Raw genomic sequence first — 20,293 nt, 5'->3', positions numbered from 1 at the left:
GATAGGATCGCTATAGTCTTCACCATACATAGTTTAACAAATAACAAACAACCTACGAGCCACCATACATAATACCTACATATTACATTTACTCATGACAAATTTCCTTGATTCTCCTTCTCCTACTCTTGTTCTCCTCCCCAGCCTTCAGCAAATCAGCTATGATATACTCTAGCCTTTTCTTCTCTTACTTCACATGTTCCATACCTTGATCTGCTACAACCTTCTTCCAATTGCTAATCAGATCATCATTGCTCTGCTTAATCACTTGAAGTGTTGTCCTAAGTTCCATAGTTTGTTTCTTAAGCTTAGCCCTTTCTTCCTGGGCTTCAACTACAACTTTCTCTACATCACCATCCTCCATATTCTTCTGGTAATTCTCCCTCATCACATTATTGTGATTTGTTGCAAAAAAATGGCTTGTTTCTTTGATGTTGTTGTGATACTTCTCATGTATTAATCTATTCTCTTCTGGTAGCTTCAGTATCACCTTTTTTTATAAAATTTCAACCTCTTTGGTGCTCTGGTCATACATATCACATAGCTTGCGCAGTGCATTCTTCATTGCTTCAGACCATTCTAGGTCAAATCTACTCGATCAGACCACAGTTGTCACCTTCCTGTAATAATAAAATTGCTAAGCTTTCAGTGCTAAACATTGATTAAACCTGACACAAACAATACTTAGTACTAAGCTTTTAGTACTAAGCAAATTGACTAGAATTGCATCAAATGTTCAGTTAACCAACAAACATATATGGTTCATATATCAATCTGCACCTAAAACCTACAGTCAGCGTTAATGCCTTGGAACACAACAGTCCTCTCCACTATCCTCATTAGCGCATCCATAAAACCTACTACCAGTGTTAATGCCTTGGAACACAACATTCCTCTGCACCGGCACCTTGTGACTGCACATCGGTCCTCCGGCAACAATGTCGCACCACTCCGGATCAACAATGGTCTATGGGATCTACAAGAGTTCAGATAGAGCAAATGCTCAAATACCAAATCAAATCAGCCAAAAAAACCTCAGATCAAAAAACCTAACCCCAATTGCAGAGGAAAACTCAGGTAGGATTCATCCACGTATGAGTTGAACAATGGGGAAACTGAGCCATCACTGCTAGTTTCGTGTCCTTCCAGGAAACAATGGCTGCGGCGGGCGGCGATGAGGATGAGCGGCAGAAGTGGGGGCGCGGGCGTCAGTGGCAGAGAAGTACCTGAGAGAGAGGGGAATGTCCGAATGGGTTGGGGTTCGACCGGCTTCTTAGTTTTATCCCTACGCCATCTAATGGTGCGTCACGGGCGCATCTCACCGGTTGGGGAACATTGCATGAGACAAAAAAATTCTACGTTCACCAAGATCAATCTAGGAGATGCACATCTACGAGAGGAAAGATTGGGTCCACATACCCTTGTAGATCGCTAAGCGAAAGCATTAATAAACACGGTTGATGTAGTCGAACGTCTTCACAATCCAATCACGATCCGTCCACGAACTCCCGATGAAGTGCCAAACGGACGACACCTCCGAGTTTAGCACACGTGCGGCTCGGCGGCGTCCTCTCCTTCTTGATCCAACAAGCGAGAGAGAGGAGGTAGATGAGATCGAGACCAACACGATGGTATGGTGGTGGTGGTGGTGGCAGAATTCCAGCAGGGCTTCGCCAAGCGCGTACTGTTGAAACGTGGGAGGAGTTGGGAGAGGTAACAGGCAACGGTCAAAGGGTGGCTCCCCGAACGCCTCCCCACCTTTATATAGGCGTGGAGGGGGTTGGTGGCTTGCCCTCCAAGGCCCTAGGGTTGTTGGCAAAAGGGGGAGGAAGGAAATCCCACCTTCCTTCACCGATCGCTATCCCCATTTTTTAGGGATCCTGATCTTATCCCCTTGGGATATGATATTATTCCTTTTAAGGGAGGATCTTGGTGTGCCTAGACCAGTGTTGTGGGGACTTTTCCCACTACCCACGTTCATGTGGGTCCCCCATGCAGGTGGGTCCCAATATGGAACCTTCTAGAACCTTCCCGGTATAATACCGAAAAAACTCAAACTTTTTCCGGAACCCCGATAACAACTTTCCATATATGAATCTTTACCTCCGGACTATTCCGGAGCTCCTCGGGATGTCCTGGATCCCATCTGGGACTCTAAGCAACCTTCATACTTTCCACTATTAACATCTCAATACTACCCTATCTCTACCGAACGTTAAGCGTGCGACCCTATGGGTTCGAGAATCATGTAGACATGACCGAAACTCCTCTCCGGTCAATAACCAATAGAGGGACCTGGATGCCCATATTGATTCCTATATATTCCATGAAGATCTTTATCGGTTGAATTAACCACAGTGTCAAGGATTCAGCTAATCCCGTATGCAGTTCCCTTTGTCTATCGGTATGTTACTTGCCCGAGATTCGATCGTTGGTATCACCATATCTAGTTCAATCTCGTTACCGGCAAGTCTCTTTACTCGTTCCAATAATACAAGATCTCGTGTCTAACTCTTTAGTCACATTGCTTGCAAGCTCATTGTGATGTTGTATTACCAAGTGGGCCCCGAGATACCTCTCCATCATACGGAGTGACAGATCACAGTCTTGATCCATGCCAACCCAACGCAGACACCCTCGGAGATACCTGTAGAGCATCTTTATAGTCACCCAGTTGCGACGTTTGATGCACACAAGGTACTCCTCCGGTGTCAGTGAGTTGCATGATCTCATGGTCATAGGAACAGATACTTGACATTCAGAAAACGATACCAATAAACTTGATACGATGCTACGTTTATAGTTTGGGTCTTGTCCATCACATCATTCTCCTAATGATGTGATCCTGTTATCAAATGACAACTCATGTCTATGGTCTATGGCTAGGAAACCATAGCCATCTTTGATCAATGAGCTAGTCTGGTAGAGGCTCACTAGGGACATGTTGTTGTCTATGCATCCACACATGTATTTGAATCAATACAATTATAGCATGGATAATAAACGACTATCATGAACAAGGAAATGTAATAATAACTACTTTATTATTGCCTCTAGGGCATATTTCCAACATCACCCTGGACACGTGGCGCCTGAGAGCAGCCCCCAGCCGTCAGGTTTCCACTCAAATGGCGCAAATGACTCAATCAGCGTTTTTTTTTAAATTGTCAGCACAATGGTGGCGGTTTTTTGAGAAAAAAACTGAATGGTGGTGGTTTTTTGAATTAGGGTCCCTAATTGTGGTGTTTTCTTTGGGTGCAATTTACTCCTCCTTCGCCCATTGCGTAGAGCATGTCACACATAACCTCTTCCTAAATCATCATGCCTATAGTGAACACGGCGACACCGGCAAACATGGTTTCTAGGTTATATACACCAATGTGCGCAAAAAGTAGAAGAATTGTGAGTGACGTCGACAAGCCGGCAAGCCAAAACTGAAAATAAGTCAGCAAAAGTTTCCAAGTGCAAACATGCAGTAAAATGGATCGGTTTAGGTTAAATACTCCCTCCGTTCCTAAATAAGTCTATGTAGAGATTTCACTATTGGACTACATACGGAGCAAAATGAGTGAATCTACACTCTAAAATGCATCTACATACATCCGTATATGGTCCATAGTGAAATATCTACAAAAACTTATATTTAGGAACGGAGGGAGTATAATTTTTTTTTATAACATATTTACCCCGTTAATTAGTTGTTACTACATTTCAGTCGTTCAACCATATCTCACGTAGTAATAAAATGTTAAAGTACACACCACATACAAACTGAATTCTATAGTTTTCACGGTGGGATCAAATAGAATTGCAATTCTCTAAGGAGGATTAGGGCATGTACAATAGTTGATAAGATAGTCTTATCTTAAGTCTTGTATGTAATTTAGAGATGACGAAAAAGATGTCTACAATGGATCATCTCTTAGTCTTATCTTCAATAACTAGCTATTCCTAAAAACGTGGTGAGACATATTGTGCTAAGAGATCATCACTTGTCTTCTCTTAAATAAGAGAAGACAAGCCTTTTCTTATGAGTTCTCTCTCCTTCACCTCATCATTTATCCTATATAACACTTCTAAGATAGCACCATTGTACATGCTTGCCATTCTGAATAATGCTCGATTTTCACCATGCATGGTGTCAACTTAGCCCGCTTGTCAACTTGGCACGGTAGATTCCCAGCCTAGATTAAGATAAAAACACAGCACTGGCAGGCAAGGCATGGAGATGTCAGGATGCCGGCATGGGTTATTCATTGGATCACGCAACCTAAACAAGATTAGTTAGTTAACTAATTGAGTAGTACTGAAACAGGCAGTGGCGCCAACAAGTGATGCCACGCGGTTATGAGAGAGATCAGCAACTTTTTATTGTTACTGCTATGCATGTTACTGTCCATCTTGTTTAGTAGTAAGAGAAATCTTGTGGACGTGGAAAGGAATGTACGGCTAGGATCGATGGATGATTGATGACCATGAAGCCCCTCGACATGGAGCATCTACGCACAGTGAAAGTGTGAGAGCAAAGGGGTCAATTACGTAAGTCAAACAAAGAGGTAAAAGAGATCACTCTCTAGCTAACATCATGTCAAGTCTCTTATGCGTGTCGCATTTGCAGCTTAGTACCCGATTTTCTTTCATATTCAATCACCTATTTCCTCATCACGACACGCGCGCGCCCTTTAGTGTGAGAGTTCTGCTATAAGTGTGTGCGCGATTCAACAAAGTTACACCTGCTATACATGTACAGAGTTTTCGTGCTCCAAATCATTTGTGTTGTGTGGCGCTACAGCATGTACGTACTTATGGTAATTTTTTGCGTGAGCAAGGGTGCTTTCTCAAATATGCATCGAACAAGCAATGCACACCGTCACAAAGCTAAAACCAAATGTTTACAGTTCACAATGAAGGTGGGGTGTGAGTGCGTGTGGATAGTATAATTCAGCAGCAGCTTTTCACCCACGTTAGCTGCTGATGGTACTTATCTTGCTCCAAATTAATTAACCCTCCCTCTCCATGATGATCCTAGCTGCATTGACAGTGTTTACACTGGCTACTTACTCTAACTCTCTTTGTCTAACCCTACACCAGTTGAATACTAACAATCTGGGGGTTTGAGCCGTGTGGGTGCCTATTTAAATTGGAGCCACGTTAGGCTGCACTGCTAGTCAAAAATTGTGAGCCAAGAAAAGCATCGAATCTCAAAGTGTTGTATAATTTCAAATGTCTGGGTTTCTTTTGAGGCATGGTGTCGAGCAGAAGGAATCGGTAGGCGCCAAAGATGACTTACGATGGGGTTAATCCTTCATTGTTCCGACAAATAGAGGGGTGCGACGACGCGTGCGCTGTCATTGAAAAACATTATGAAAAGATAGAATTTTCCATGGATCACTTATAATGGGGTCAATTCTTTATTGTAACTGTTGTGCAACATATTATTGTTGATAGAAACACAAGTGATAGTAATAATGATATACTCCCTCTGTCCCATAATGTAGGACGTTTTTTTTTCGGGTGAATGGAATGTAGGACGTTTTTTGACACTACACTAGTGTCAAAAAACGTTTTACATTATGGGACGGAGGGAGTAATTAACAGTGGAGTTTGGGGCCGGCTGACCAACTTTTTGGTCAAAAAAGTTTGAGTTGTTGGGGGTGTCAATCGATATTGGTTAGGTCATGTCATGCTAGTTCCAGGTTTTAGGGAATTAAAGGACCTGTAGACGAAGAAAGCTTGGGATGGGGGCCCATTGGACGGCTGGATGTTCCTCCTTGGACAGCGACAAGACATCGTGTGAGGTCAATCCATCCGTCTGTCCGCGGATGGTTCTCTGTTCGTGTGCATTCAAGACGATATGATTGGGTTGGAACTTGGAAGGGTCAAACACCACATCTCATGCTACTCTACTCCATGAAGAAATTAAGCAAGGCAAACTCCTTGTAAAATTAAATTTTGGATGCATCTTGTGCTCCTGCTAGAAATTTTGATAGGAGGTGGGCAAGTGGGTGGGTGGGGGCAGGGAATACCTTAAAAATGAAAATTATCTAAACCACCTTTCCCTAATGAATGGAAAAAAAATGGGTGGCATATGCCCTAAACCCCAGTTCATTTAAAAAATGGCAAAAATAATCATCCAGAAACTGATTTTAGAAAGAAAGAACGGGGCCACCATAGAAAATCAAGGCATGGAAATATCATATAATTTCGGTGAAATGACCAAAAGCATTAAGGAAAACTTGGGAAACCATATTATTTTGGTTGACGTCTCGTGTCCAGCAAAGAAAAGTACTTCCCCCATCCCATAATGTAAGACCGCGTTTTTGACACTAGTGCAGCGTCAAAAATGCGCTTACATTATGGGACGGAGGGAGTCATTTTTTTCGTACTACTGGACTCATGCATTATTTTTTAACAAAATCCTCAGTTTCTTGATTTTCCAGAGTTTTTATCCCTGTCGAGTTTATTTCTTTTTTTCGCAGTTTCGTCACCTGATTATATGCCCCCTCTCCCACCGTCTAGCACGCCCTCACAACATCACTAACCCGTAAGAATCATGATCCGCCCCCTCTCTCACCGTCTAGCACGCCCTCACAACATCACTAACCCGTAAGAATCATGATCCGTTGTGGGTGAAAATGGGAAATCGAATCCCAACAACCCATCTAATTAAGCTGCAACGCGTGGGAGACGGAATCGATGCCAAGACGTACATGCTCCGTGGTGGGATTAAACTGTTAAAACCCCAAGAAGTGAAGTGATGGGATCACGCGGCCGCATGTGGATGCACGAGAAGGAACCACATACTACTAACTACGTGCCCATCGCATCGAGCTGTAAAAATTCCTCTGACCGGATACTGTAAAAAATAAGCATGCAGAGGTGGCAGCAGGTAAATTACCCGCGGAAAGGAAATTCACAAGAGTCCGAGATCCCAATGCAGCGCAGTGGCCGCGAATATCGTCTGCTAGCTCTGATGCTTCCGTTGATTTTTACCGCCAGAGATGCTTAAACCGCAGCAGCTGTAGTACAATTAGGGTTAGCTGCACTAGTTTAACTGCTAGGATCCGATAATTACTGCTGCGGGTGCTGACAGAGCCATGTGACGCAGCGGCGGTGAAAAAAAAAAGGTAGGGTAAAGGGAAAAGAAAAGAAAAGGTAAAACTACTTCAAAGCATCCCTCAGCTTGGTGATAATGAGGTGACGCGTCACGTCTCCGTATTAATTACTACCATCATCCCGAGGTTAACGAGGGCGGCGGCCACATGCCCGTAAGATTCCATTTAACCACTGAACAAGTAACCAGGCCTGTCGCTAGGCACATGGAAGATTCATACAGACAAGCGGAGTGCGGCTTCATCTTTGTTTTTTTTTTTTTTTTACAGCCAGTCAGCTCTGATGGCACCAACACGGTGTGTGCAAATTGATTTGTTATTACGCATTTTAAATTTATATCTCCCACCAGGTTTCATTCTGCTTTGCAAAACTATATACTCCCTCCGTTCCTAAATACAAGTCTTTTTAGATATTCCACTATGAACTAGATACGGAGCAAAATGAGTAAACTACACTCTAGAATATGTCTAGATACATCGGTATGTAGTTTGTAGTGAAATCTCTAAAAAGACTTACATTTAGAAACGGAGGGAGTAGTTAGCAGCAGCAGCAGCAGCCGCCGCAGCCAACATCTCAAGGTGACAGATGCAAGCAAACTAGGCCACCGAACGATCCTCAACCAACCGTGCGTGCGGTTTTGACATGGTAACTAACAGGTGTGAAATTCGCAACGCACCATCCTCGTGAGATTCCGTAGTAGTACATAACGCTGCCTAGGAGCCGTCCATTTCCACGACCACCGGAGCAAACTGCATTCGGAAGAGAAGAAGAATCTCAATCAAATCAAATGTAGCAGACAAGTGTTGCCTTATTGTCCTCTTTTTATATTTTTTTTCAGATAGCGAACAAAGATCGTTGCTTGTTTATGATCCGACTTGCCTCGTCGTCCTCATCGATAAGGTTCGCCGCATTGTTCTCGAGATCCCATCCGAACGTGGTCTCCAAGAGCGTCTTAAGTTTCCTAGCCTGGATGTGAAGGGAAGATGTTACAATGACCACACGTTCTTACAATTTTTTCCACAAAGTGCACAATTTTTCAGCAGCGACGGTTAAGCTACTCAGCTGATGCGTATTTCGTTTGCTCTGTACTCTTAGCTATGAGTTGTGTTCAGCGATGTTGCCATTGATTTCCTACTTACTAATCCAAAACTTCGTTATTTATGGATGATAATCCAGTGCCTTAAATAACCAAAATCGCAATTCATGCATGGGCTAGTAAGATAGCAGAAAACAGGAAGGCCACAGCCTCGCTTATGCTGCCAAGGTATACGTAACCAGCTAAAAGATCAGAGAGAGAGAGAGAGAGAGAGAGAGAGAGAACAAGAAGATTCGAGAATGCTAACCCACGACAGAAGGTCTCCATCCACGACTTGAGCTTCAAATATTACCGCTAAGAAATCCTGACAACAGCAGTTGAGAGAAATAAATTATTTTGCGTACAAGAAAAATTCAGATGCAAGATACTCCTATCAAACATATTTTGAAAATATATGCAACTAACTCTGATCTACCACAGTCACAATTTCAGAAACTATGGGGAACAAAATTAACACTGCTGTCTTGTTTATTTATGTGTATGATGATACATCTCGGTATATGAGCCGTTTTAAGCACTGAACTGGCAAATACAATCAGAAACTAGAGCAAAAGGATACAGCATCCATTTGCTTGGTCCGTCATTTTAAGACCTTGCGCCACAAAAAAAAATACATCATGGCATATGATGAAATATTACAACTATTCCAAAGTAAACCATGAAAGTGATATAGCTGAAAAAAGTGTTCACCCAGCTACATTTATCTGAGCAAAGTTAAACTTATATTTTACCTTCCAGAGTTCCAGCAGTTCAACAGTTCTTGTAGTTTACATATAATTACATATGTCAGGGCCAAAAGTTTACCTTATGAATACAATAAGAATGAAAAAACTGGACAGGAACTTTTCTGAGCAATTACTTTCCCTCTTCACAACGGTATCAATAGTTGACAAGAAAACAAAGTCATGGAATTGATAATCTGATGTCTCAGGGAAACTAATTTTACGGTGAAGTGACCATGAATATCTGTCTTCAGAGCTGTGTACAACTACATATTGTTACTAACAGCACTGTCCATATAGATTACAACAAATTACCTTGGAAAGCCGGTAAAGAAATATGTCTCTTGAGAACCATGCTTCATCCAGAAACAAAGAGTTGCCCTTGTCTTCACTACTTCTGGAATCATGTGTGCGTTGAAAGCCATGCTTGAATTGATAGTAAATAACCCTTATAAACTACACACAACAAAACGAGACATACAGAACTCCTTTTAGTTCTTAAGGTTCAACTGCATTGCCTGATGAATTCAACGGAAAAATGCCTCAGGTATGAAAGTGAACAACAAATACGGTCACATAATACCTTTACAAACATTTGCGTCCTTGTATGAAGTGGCTGCCAGGAAGAAAGAGACGAAGAATTAATTAAGAATATAATCGCTTTGGATCGGAAAAGAGAGAATATAATGGCATATACTACATAGTGCAGATGTGCAATCCATTTTCAAGAGGATCACATCTCGATCTCTTTTTTTCCATTTCCCCACACTTCCCATATCAAAACACCCAGTACACTCTACTTTATACTATTAAGTACTCCCTCCGTCCGGAAATACTTGTCAGAGGAATGGATGTATCTAGACATATTTTAGTTTTGGATACATCTATTTTTATCCATTTCTCCGACAAGTATTTTCGGACGGAGGGAGTATTAACAATGGGCTGTTAAAACATAGAACACAGCATATTCAAGGAATTTGATTGAATCGCATACAGAAGCAGCTTAATCAATATATGCCCGGAGCTGGAGTTCAAACTATGAAGTAGATTGTTAGCCTAACATATCTCGCTTCAAGAAGGAAAGAAGAAAAAAGGCATGGTTGCAAGCAAATCACTGATAGTAAAATGTCAAACCAAGGAAGGGACCAAAAGAGCATTTGGGCTACGCCCAACAAAATAATTTTGTCACTGTATTTAGCAGTTAAACTGTGAAGATATTTAGGTAAGATTGCTTCTTGACCAGAATACTGCCAGAATTTCACAAACTGTTATGGGGCTGTATACCAGAACCTGGACAGTTTCAATTTCTCACCCTGAAACTTGGTTTAATCTCTCAGTTTTGCAATTTGTTCATCGGTTTCCAACCTTCTTTGGGATCAAGGAATAAATAATATCACAATGCTTTGAACAGAAGGAGCCAAAAGGGGTCATTTGAGGGCTGAAATGGGCCAGGGTTCTGAAAAGCGAGCCAGGGTCATTTGGGTAACCAGCTAGTTCCGTATGATTTTCCAAACCATGAATAGTAATACTACAGAGGAGATGAACGTATACATTTTAACCATCAATATTTAAGGAGCAAGAGTAATGATGTTGCATGAGATAGAGAATATTAGAACTTACAGCTTCACTGCAGCTCAAAAGAAGACTGACTAATGCTTTCCACTGCATAAACGCCTCCAGCGACTGTCCCATCTACACAACTCAAATACATTAGAGAATAAAGCCATATAATAAATAAGACGTATTAAAAACAGTTGTTTAGTTTTGCCTGCAGTACCATAAACGCTATGAAAGAGAACTGCAGCTCCCCCAAGAGTAAATCTTCTTGGCCTTGATAACTTTTGGCCAGGACAGTCTCCAGCAAGCTTGTCTGAAAAGTACAACATACTCGTCAACAAATATTGGTATAACTTGTCAACTAGTGTTCTTTTAACATGGGAACCTATATGAGGAATCAATTTGAGCAAACCACCATTAGCAGTAATGATGCCTATTTGCAGATTATAGTATGATTGATGGAATTGTGGTTGAAATGACAAAAGGAAGCAAACTAATGTTTTCACATGGCTGTTTGTCCATGTGCTAACTACAATTGTAGATTGTACCATTCCAGTTCAGGCTGTTGTGTCCACATGTAAGGCCATCCAAAGATCTCAGTGTTCAAATTGTTATAAGGATGTGTTCGCATCAGATAAATTATTGCTTCAGGAAATCGATTGTGGAAACAAAAGATATAAAAAACCAGATACACGCTGATAATATTAACCGTGCCAAAGTATGCTAACAAATAATAGAATAAGAACATTACTCTGTCCAAGTTCAGCAAAGTCAGCTCATCTGCAGAAATGTTTCTGTGCTTAACCGAAGCGGGAATAGTTGTGTAATAGCATCCTCTCCTCTCAGGCTGTGCAGGGGCTTTCTTTGCAAATTTGTCTTCTCTAAGTTGTTCCATCAATCGTCTCTCCATATCTGTTTGGGGAGCTCTATCCATCCATGATGCCTCCAATGCAATTGTAATTTCTCCACCAATTGGCTCTGTACAAATCAAACACACATAACCAGTAGTTCATTAGTTAGTTCTATCAAAAGTCTTAAACACGGGCTGCTCTGTAACTATTAAGGGTACGAGAAAAATCAAGAATGCATCAGACTTACCAAGGCGTTCAATGACACTGTGTGACAAGTAGCTTGAAAGTTGTTTCCAGTCTCCAAAAGAATCCAAATTGTATGGCCCAAGCTGATCATCGAACTCGAAACGTTTTACTGCTTCAGAGTATCTGATTTCCTACCATAAAACAAACTTCAGTATCCTAGGCTTCTAGCCCAAGAAAAATCAAGCACATGCAATCCCTAGTTGAGGTATTATTATGTTATATGTTACAGTCAATAACAGGAAGGTCGACTGAATATGTTGCAATTTTGAGACACCGGACAGATACAGTTTTGGTAGTCCATATTTCATATATTATTCATAAACCAGCTGCAAGGAAAACAAATTAAACATAAATTAGGCCATTTTTATGTAGTTTGTCATATTAAATTATCATCTGGTGCAGATCCAGTAGGTTAGGCACTTCAGAGAAGTAGTAATCCCATTGGGGCAATGCATCTTCTGTTTTATTATCAACTGAATTAGTTATTTGTAAGGTTCCAAAATGCTTTAAAATTTACAAGACATATTGAATATTGATACCTAGAGTTTTGCAGTTACAGTGCAAGGCGCAAATACAAGATTTTTACAACCACTGAGGAAGCTGACGCTGCCATACTAATATTTCGCAAAATGCAGTATAGTTGTCCTAACGCAATATTGCCTTTCAACAGCAGTTGTCGTCTCAGCCAATACTAGTATAGTCTCAACTATCAAGTGATGTACTATGTGCAAGAATACAAGAGAACTATATGTTACAAAGGTATGGGGAGATAAAGCAATAAAGTATGCTGCAATATATTAAAGATTCTAATATAATCAAACATCTCACCTCCTCTTCTGACAGTGTCACTAGTCTCTCCTCTTGAGCATGCCATCTTCGAACGACCACCTGGAAATATCAGGAAGGAGGTGAGTACATGTAAACAAGCAATTGTGCGTAATTATTAGAATTCTGACAGCGAAGACCGCTCGAAATTTCCAACACAGTATGAAAATCTTTGTTTGGTTCTTCTCTTCCAAGTATAGTACATCTTGCAAGTGCATTGTTTTCTTAACTATTTTCACCCACCACTCTACAGACAGGAAATGTGAAGCTTAATACATAGATACACATGAGCATTGTGAGTAATCTGTTCAGACTCAGATACAGATGCAACTGTAGTTTAAGAAGCTATAGCATCAGTTCCAGAATCTGGATATGTGCTACAAGAAAAAGAAAAGGCAAAACTAACTGTAGCACACAATAGAAGGGACAGATAAAGTTCAGAGATCTACTCTTTGAACTAAAACCACGACGAGTAAATCGGAACGGAGGGAGTATAAGATACGAGACTACTCCAGAAAGTAGAGGTTTTACATGGATTTGGCATTTTATTTACTTTTCCCTACCGAAACGGCTAAACCAGATAAAAAGCAATGTGAGCCATTGATCTAATAACTTCAGTGGTTAATACAATAGTTCATCTGAATGTTTCAGGTCCAATACAAATAACCGTCAAAAACTCAAAACATGATATGCACTCATTCAGAGTCCTTGAAACGCGATGAATTTGCTTCGGAACAGGGGGGAGTACCTGAGATGGGTGAGTAGTAAGGAAGAATCCGACTGTCGGCGCGAACTCATTCCCGTGCCTAAAAGGATTGCAGACAGTGGAGAAGCGATCAGTATGGGATATGATATCGCATGGCATAATGGCAGCACCCATCACCGAACAACGTTAACCATTAGAACATGTGGAAATGCGAGCGAAATGAACAAATTAGCACATGAACTTTGACAATCTAACACAGTGGGCAACCGTTTCCAGGATGTCACAGAAACAGGTTTTGAAGGAATTAAATAGAAGAGTTAAACTGCAAGGCAGCATGATTATGATGTTGCTAATCTAGCATATATACTAACTCCATAAAGCAAGTTTGGATACACTCTGGCATGAATGTGGCAGTCAATACAGCGGGGTTTGCATCAACTCTGGATTACTCAAGTTATCACTAGTCACCGATACTTGTCCAGCAGTAAAAAATTCCTCAGATAGCGCATCAAATCAAATCAAATCAGTAGTAGAAAAGAATAGAGGATTGGTCAAGCATGCTGCTTGGGGACGTACCTGCTGGGGGAGCAGTAGTGGAGGAAATGCGGGCCTGGCGGCACCATCTTGATCCCTCTGAACCTGGGGCCCACCGAGAACACCTGAAGAAACCAATCTCAGAACTGAATTAGTTGTAGGCACCAGTGGGGGGTGGGTGGGGTGGAGAGGGCTGGCGTACTACCTGCGTGTCGAGGCCGAGGACGGTGTGCTGGGGCACGTCGAGGAGCAGCAGCGTGACCCCCTTCCGCGCCAGCTCCGTCGCCGCCTCGGGGTCCATCCGCGCCGCAGCCGCGCCTCCCCCGCTGCTCGCCATGCCGACAGCGCCCGATGCGGCCAGCTCTCGGTGCTGGGTCAAGCTGCTCACGGGAGGGGCGGGGGGAGGAGGCCGCCGGCGGTGGGAGCAGAGAGGCAGCAAGCGAGCCGCCGCCTGGAGAGTTCTCGGAAGGCCTTGTTCGTTCTACGCACTTCCCCACGGGGCTTGGGGCCCTCTAGCGAAAATAACCAGGCCCGTCTGATATTGCGCATGCGGGGTGGATCTTTGACCGGCCCACCCACCTCGAAGCCACGGTGGAAAAAAAACATCTGCTTCTAGAACCCCATGAATCTCCAAGCAAAGCTACTCCCTCGGTAACTTTTTATAAGACGTTTTTAGAGTCCATGACAGCGTCAAAAAACACCTTACATTAAGTTACAGAGGGACTAGTATTTACTTGCCAGTATTATTTCAGATAATGCATGCACAGCATATATATGATCAACAAAACAACAATCTCCATCACAACTCAATTCGATTCACGTTCCATAATTTCAACGGTAATATATACAACAACCTCCCCAACATGGAACCATAATGACGAAGCTAGTATTTATTTAATTAACACGCAAATACGGCGGAAGAGAAGGATCATCATGTATAGGGCCTTCCTCCTTCCCCTATAATTTATTACAGTCTCTACATGTTCCAAACACCGATGATTGCCCAAGGCTTATTAACACAACAGACTTTTTTTCATTGTCTCAATGGAAACTACAACGCCGTTGTGCGGTTCATGGCACGATGGTGTTGCCGTTGCAGCGGTGAAAGGCAGCCAACAGTTTCTGCAGACATTCTTGTGCTGAAGGATCCCCCTGTGTTTCCAGCAAGAAAATACAGTCAGTATTACATATATGCAGTCTTTTGACATCTACTTCAGTGGACCAAAATGAATCTTGGGAGCAGCATTATTATAGCCCAAGTATCAAGACTCACCATGAGGTAGCCATTGAATGTCCCATTTCGTAGCACGCCGGGAAGACTTGTTTTAAGCACCGCACGACCCCTGCATGCATCGGAGAGAAGAAGGAAACAACATTGGCACTACTTGATAAGTATAAGGCGTGAAAAGATATCACAACAACGGGAATGACGGCAGGTACAAACCTACGATGATCAAATAGCCTAAGGTAACACCGGATAATGCACTTCAGCAACCTTGCCGAAGGCCGTTCATCTGGTGAGTCAACCCTTTTTTGTAAAGCAAAAGCAATAGCATAGAAAGGACCGCGAGTGTCACAACATTGCTTCAAACCAACTTCGCTTAGCAGAACCTTTAGGAGAATGAAAGTGGACACCTGCAAAATGAGTGGGCAATGGTCATAGAAATTAACAAAATGAGTGTCCATTCGTTATGGGGCTTATTTCTAGGATTTGCTTCTACTTTAACTTGAACTGCAACAAGAGACAGGCTCCTGATACTTGACTTGTGTGGATTATAAGCAAAAGAGGTGTTACAACGAAAATAACAATGTTACGTATAATTGTTGCGATGACGTGGTGGAAGTATATCTGCTACAAAAGGCAGCTGAATCTGTAGCCCAAACAATAGGGGAGCTTATAAGTTTCAAAGCTGTATTGGACAAAACGTGTTCATATATGCTTGTAAATCAGTAAAGTTGTTATATTGCTTCAAAGTTATACTCCCTCCGTCCCAAAATAAGTGACTCGAGTTTGTACTAACTTTAGTTGGAGATCGTTGCAGAAATTAAAAAAAAATTACGCATCACCAAGAACAATCTATGGAGTATTCTAGCAACGAGAGGGAAAAGAGTGCATCTACATACCCTTGTAGATCGCGAGCGGAAGCGTTCAAGTGAACGGGGTTGATGGAGTCGTACTCGTCGTGATCCAAATCACCGATGACCGAGCGCCGAACGGACGGCACCTCCGTGTTCAACACACGTACGGTTGGGGAAGACGTCTCCTCCTTCTTGATCCAGCAAGGGGGAAGGAGAGGTTGATGGAGATCCAGCAGCACGACGGCGTGGTGGTGGAAGCAGCGGGGATCTCGGCAGGGCTTCGCCAAGCTCAGCGAGAAGGAGAGGTGTCACGAGAGGGAGAGGGAGGCGCCAGGGGCTTGGGTACTGCTCCCATGCGCCTCCCCACTATATATAGGGGTGGAGGGGGCTGGTTTCTTGCCCTCCAAGTCCATTGGGGCGTTGGCAAAGGTGGGGGAAAGAAATCCCATCGTTTCCCTTCCCCACCGATTGTTATCCCCCTTTTTTAGGGATCTTGATCTTATCCCTTCGGGATATGATCTTATTGCTTCTAAGGTGGGATCTTGGTGCGCCTTGACCAGGGGTGTGGGGCCTTGCCCCCACTACCCACGTTCATGTGGGTCCCCCCATGCAGGTGGGCCCCACTTCGGAACCTTCTAGAACCTTCCCGGTACAATACCGAAAAATCCCGAACATTTTCCGGTGGCCAAAATAGGACTTCCCATATATAAATCTTTACCTTCGGACCATTCCGGAACTCCTCGTGACGTCCGGGATCTCATTCGGGACTCCAAACAACTTTCGGTTAACCGCATACTAATATCTCTACAACTCTAGCGTCACCGAACCTTAAGTGTGTAGACCCTACGGGTTCGGGAGACATGCAGACATGACCGAGACGACTCTCCGGTCAATAACCAACAGCGGGATCTGGATACCCATGTTGGCTCCCACATTTCCACGATGATCTCATCGGATGAACCACGATGTCGAGGATTCAATCAATCCCGTATACACTAAAGTTAGTACAAACTCGAGTCACTTATTTTGGGACAGAGGGAGTATTAAACATGCTTTTCAATTGCCATTGTATCCCATGGGGATGGAATCCTAGTGGGGGCAATAACGAGGGAGAAGTCTTCCTAATAAATCGTGTGTTGAGCATAAGCAACATATATTTTATATGAGAGTAAAGGTGTCTAGCTACATACGGTTTTTGAAGGCTCATTGCCCATCTCCATGATGTTCAAGCACAAAGGAATGGTTTCACATTGGAGCACATACTCAGTAGCTTCAGTGTTCTCATCCTGCATGCACATATTACAAGGAAAACAAACTAAATCTCATTTGCAAAACTCATATTGATAAAACAAAAAATAGATCTTCAAAATGTTATGATGTATTTGAACAAAATGAAGGGGAAGATTGAGGATAATATGCAACAAAACAAGTTTATCCTTTCAAGCTTTGCTGGGAACTACATTATGTGGTGACAAACTGACCATATTATCTATATCCGTATTAGCTAAGTTGATGAAGGTGATATAATGTGTTCACTGCGTTGTGCTAAAAACATAACTAATTATTCAGCAAAAACATAGAAGAATCATTACGACAAAACTTCTCTGCAAATTATAAATAAATAAATATGTAACTATATTTCCCTTCCATGTTGGTTGAGTTATTCCCATTCCATGTAGAACAAGGATGGTAAACCAATTTGAAATTCATGCCGAGGTACATAAGTTAATTGGCAAATGCATTGCATATTATGTGAAACAAGCCGGGTTTTCCTATCTAGTTTAAGGCCATGTAAGAAATTTAAACTTCCAGCGTTCTAAGTACAAGTTACCTTTACTAGAGCACCAATGACACCCAAAGTGGCGAGCCGCAACTGCTCAAAAGGTTGGGCCTTGTCGACAGTATGCAAGAATGGGTACAAGTACAATGGAATATCAGCTGAAATACCGAAAACAAATCATTGACAAAATGATCCAAAAACTGAAGGTTTATAAAAGTGAAAAACCTTTTGTGACTATATCATATTGAGAACTGTGCCATATATAAAACTATTACAAATCAACTACTAAGATAGTAGCTAGCAAAAGTGTTTAGCCAAAACATATGATAACTGACAAAGCACATCAACAGTGCATTGAAATCTAATACGTGAAGTGGTTCTCATTACCTTCTATGAAAGGGCTTCTGGTCTCAGGGCGTGATGCAATGCACTGCAATAACAGAAATAGAAGAGGTTAAAGAAATATGTTACAAAATTATTGTGTGAAGTTCAAGGTAATTAAGAACAAATATGCATTAAAAACTCCTTTGTCGAACATTAAACCATCATATGACAGCAACAAGAAATCAAATATTCTTACATTATGCTTTCATTTTTTCCTAAGTGCATACCTGAAAAAGTGCAATCACATTGCAGACTCGGGTTGATGCAGCCGACGTTAAAGTTGGAGGTGAAAGTGCAGGGTAGATTCGAAGAACCTCCTGTTTATGTTTCAAGTAGCCAAGTAGGCCAGTGAGAAACTAAGATTGGAAATTCAGAACTTAATAATAACTGATACTATCACTTACTACAAGAAGACTGAATATGACCAAGAATGACTAACTACCATATCAAACTGATTTTTTTTAATAAATAGGCTAAAAGGCTCAAAACCTTGTTTTTTGTGGTTTCACACATGCTCGTACTAAATTCGCAAATATAGAAGGAGCAAATGATTATGACAAACCTGGACCAACGCAGCAACTGTGCCGAATGAGTACCACAATTTAATGAAGCAACATTATATAACAAAATAGGGTCTTCCTTGATGATTATGCAAACTAATAAATGAACATAAAATCGACCATTGTTCGGTTCAGAAGCATTGCTGAATTGATCGGTCACTATTGACAAATCAGAGTGTAACATACAAAGAGTGTTGTATCTCTTCATCAAAGCAGCATTGTCTACAAGTAAAAAAACATCCACTTTGGAATGGTTCGTATCCCTGGCAACTATTTACGATAAAGGGTTTGCCCCCGCTTTATATTATAAAGCAACCATCCGATACATCCAGCTCACTGGGGCACAGCACAGACAAACCCAAAAGGAAAAACAAGATAAAGGAAAGAGAAACAAATGCCGACACCGACAGATCAACGAAGAAAAGAAGACCGGCAACCGGTGCACCCTCCGGAGAGGTTCCACCGCGTTCCTAGCACTCTGAAGCGTCGCATACCAAGCAACACCTTCAAGAAGGAATGCGACGGTGCCGCCGTTGTTGCATGTACAAGTTCTAGGGTTTCCCTGGTACGCGCAGGGCAATGGAGAAGGGGTATACCCGACGCCCTTCAGGAAGGTCCGATGGTGCCCGCAGGTGTCACCACGTCGGTACCGGACGAGCCACCAGGGATTTCTCCCGACCGAACAACCACTACCACCCTGGACACTCCGTAGTGCACCACCCAACCTGCCGCCCCACCAGCCTGTGCCACCACGGTCACCGAACCAACATCGCCATCTCACTGGGGCCGCCAACACGAGACCTGGAGGAAAGGAAAGGAGACAACAGCCACGGGAGCAACCACAACTCGAGCGGCAAGAGGGGACAGCCTCCACCGCCCTCACGGAGCCGACCGGACGCGACGACAAGGACCTACCAGGCCCTGACGGCCCGGCCAGGCCCAAATGGGTCCAGACAGTCCCTGCCCGCACATTGCAGCACGCCGGCCGACAAAGCCGCCACCGCCCGCAGATCGCCGTTGCCTCACCACCACCAGGGAGCAACGCCGCCGCCGAACCACCGGCCCGCCCCAACCCAGATGGGGCCCAGAAGGGCCCAGATCTGGGCCGAGAAGGGCGCCGCCAACCACCGCGCCGCCGCGTCAAGGGAACCCGTGGCCCGCGGGATCGCCGCCGCCAAGCCACACCGCCGCCGGCCGAGCAGCACCGCCACCATCAGGGGGCCCCATGCCCTCCTACGCGTGCGCGGCTAAAAGCCGGCCCGCCGCAAGTGCCACACGGGCAGGGCCCGGCAGACCACACCGGCGACGGTGGCGGGGGGAACAACGGGGAGGGAGGCTGGGGGCGGGGAGGGATCGGGGTCCGCTCGTCGCCCGCAAGGGGCCATGTTTGGATTGAGTTTACTATGATCTAAATAACCCCACAGGACCAGACACGTCACTAAGGTCTAAGGCCATGTTTGATTGAGTTTACTTCGAACTAAGCACGAGAGCGAACAATTTTTTTTTGCATTCAATCAAAATTGGGCCTAAAGGCGCAATTTTTCCACTATCCCGGGCCAGAATTCACAACAAACATCACTAGGGATTTATGAAGGGGGACTCTTTCCTCAAGAGGGCGCTAATGGAGAAAATGGAAGGATGCACAAGAACCTGAGAGAGCTCTGCGAGGGATCTCTCGCGTAGCGTAGGGTCGCCAAGGTTGAGCACGAGATGCTTCATCGATGTCATCTTTTGGTCCACCGATGCTTGCACCACCTCGGTGCCAACTTTGCCGCCTCTCGCCAAAGAAGGAGATGAAGGCAGGGACATAGATAGATCTAGAGGATGTGGAGACGGAGGA

At 43.3% G+C, this 20,293-nt stretch overlaps 2 protein-coding genes across 2 annotated transcripts; both read right to left on the bottom strand.

Moving 5' to 3' along the window:
- Positions 1–7,393: 7,393 nt before the first annotated feature.
- Positions 7,394–14,164, bottom strand: LOC123050995 (protein AAR2 homolog). The gene is made up of 13 exons (XM_044473721.1): positions 13,856–14,164; positions 13,693–13,775; positions 13,159–13,216; positions 12,414–12,473; positions 11,587–11,716; positions 11,240–11,466; positions 10,709–10,801; positions 10,552–10,623; positions 9,515–9,547; positions 9,247–9,387; positions 8,457–8,513; positions 7,993–8,079; positions 7,394–7,862 (listed from the first exon to the last, which is right to left on the bottom strand). The coding sequence occupies exons 1-13, from the start codon at positions 13,985–13,987 to the stop codon at positions 7,827–7,829; spliced, it is 1,209 nt and encodes a 402-aa protein (XP_044329656.1). The 5' UTR covers positions 13,988–14,164; the 3' UTR covers positions 7,394–7,826.
- A 271-nt stretch (positions 14,165–14,435) lies between these two features.
- Positions 14,436–20,293, bottom strand: LOC123050993 (CCR4-NOT transcription complex subunit 9). Its single transcript, XM_044473720.1, has 8 exons — positions 20,104–20,293; positions 18,121–18,210; positions 17,897–17,939; positions 17,561–17,667; positions 16,920–17,015; positions 15,095–15,285; positions 14,924–14,993; positions 14,436–14,802 (listed from the first exon to the last, which is right to left on the bottom strand). The coding sequence occupies exons 1-8, from the start codon at positions 20,260–20,262 to the stop codon at positions 14,722–14,724; spliced, it is 837 nt and encodes a 278-aa protein (XP_044329655.1). The 5' UTR covers positions 20,263–20,293; the 3' UTR covers positions 14,436–14,721.

The sequence above is a fragment of the Triticum aestivum genome, chromosome 2D, assembly GCF_018294505.1.
Source record: "Triticum aestivum cultivar Chinese Spring chromosome 2D, IWGSC CS RefSeq v2.1, whole genome shotgun sequence".
NCBI lineage: Eukaryota > Viridiplantae > Streptophyta > Magnoliopsida > Poales > Poaceae > Triticum > Triticum aestivum.
The sequence above is the reverse complement of the archived record's forward strand: the minus strand, read 5'-3'. Positions and strand labels throughout refer to the sequence as shown.

Excerpts from the sequence above, each read along its gene's own strand:
- LOC123050995 (XM_044473721.1), bottom strand. The coding sequence starts at position 13,987 with ATGGCGAGCAGCGGGGGAGGCGCGGCTGCGGCGCGGATGGACCCCGAG. Across the intron at positions 11,717-12,413 it reads TGACACTGTCAGAAGAGGAG|GAAATCAGATACTCTGAAGC; the intron begins GTGAGATGTTTG and ends GTTTTATGGTAG. Across the intron at positions 9,388-9,514 it reads GGACGCAAATGTTTGTAAAG|TTTATAAGGGTTATTTACTA; the intron begins GTATTATGTGAC and ends TGTTGTGTGTAG.
- LOC123050993 (XM_044473720.1), bottom strand. The coding sequence starts at position 20,262 with ATGTCCCTGCCTTCATCTCCTTCTTTGGCGAGAGGCGGCAAAGTTGGC. Across the intron at positions 15,286-16,919 it reads GCAATGAGCCTTCAAAAACC|GTGTCCACTTTCATTCTCCT; the intron begins GTATGTAGCTAG and ends CTCATTTTGCAG. Across the intron at positions 14,803-14,923 it reads CATTCAATGGCTACCTCATG|GGGGATCCTTCAGCACAAGA; the intron begins GTGAGTCTTGAT and ends CTGGAAACACAG.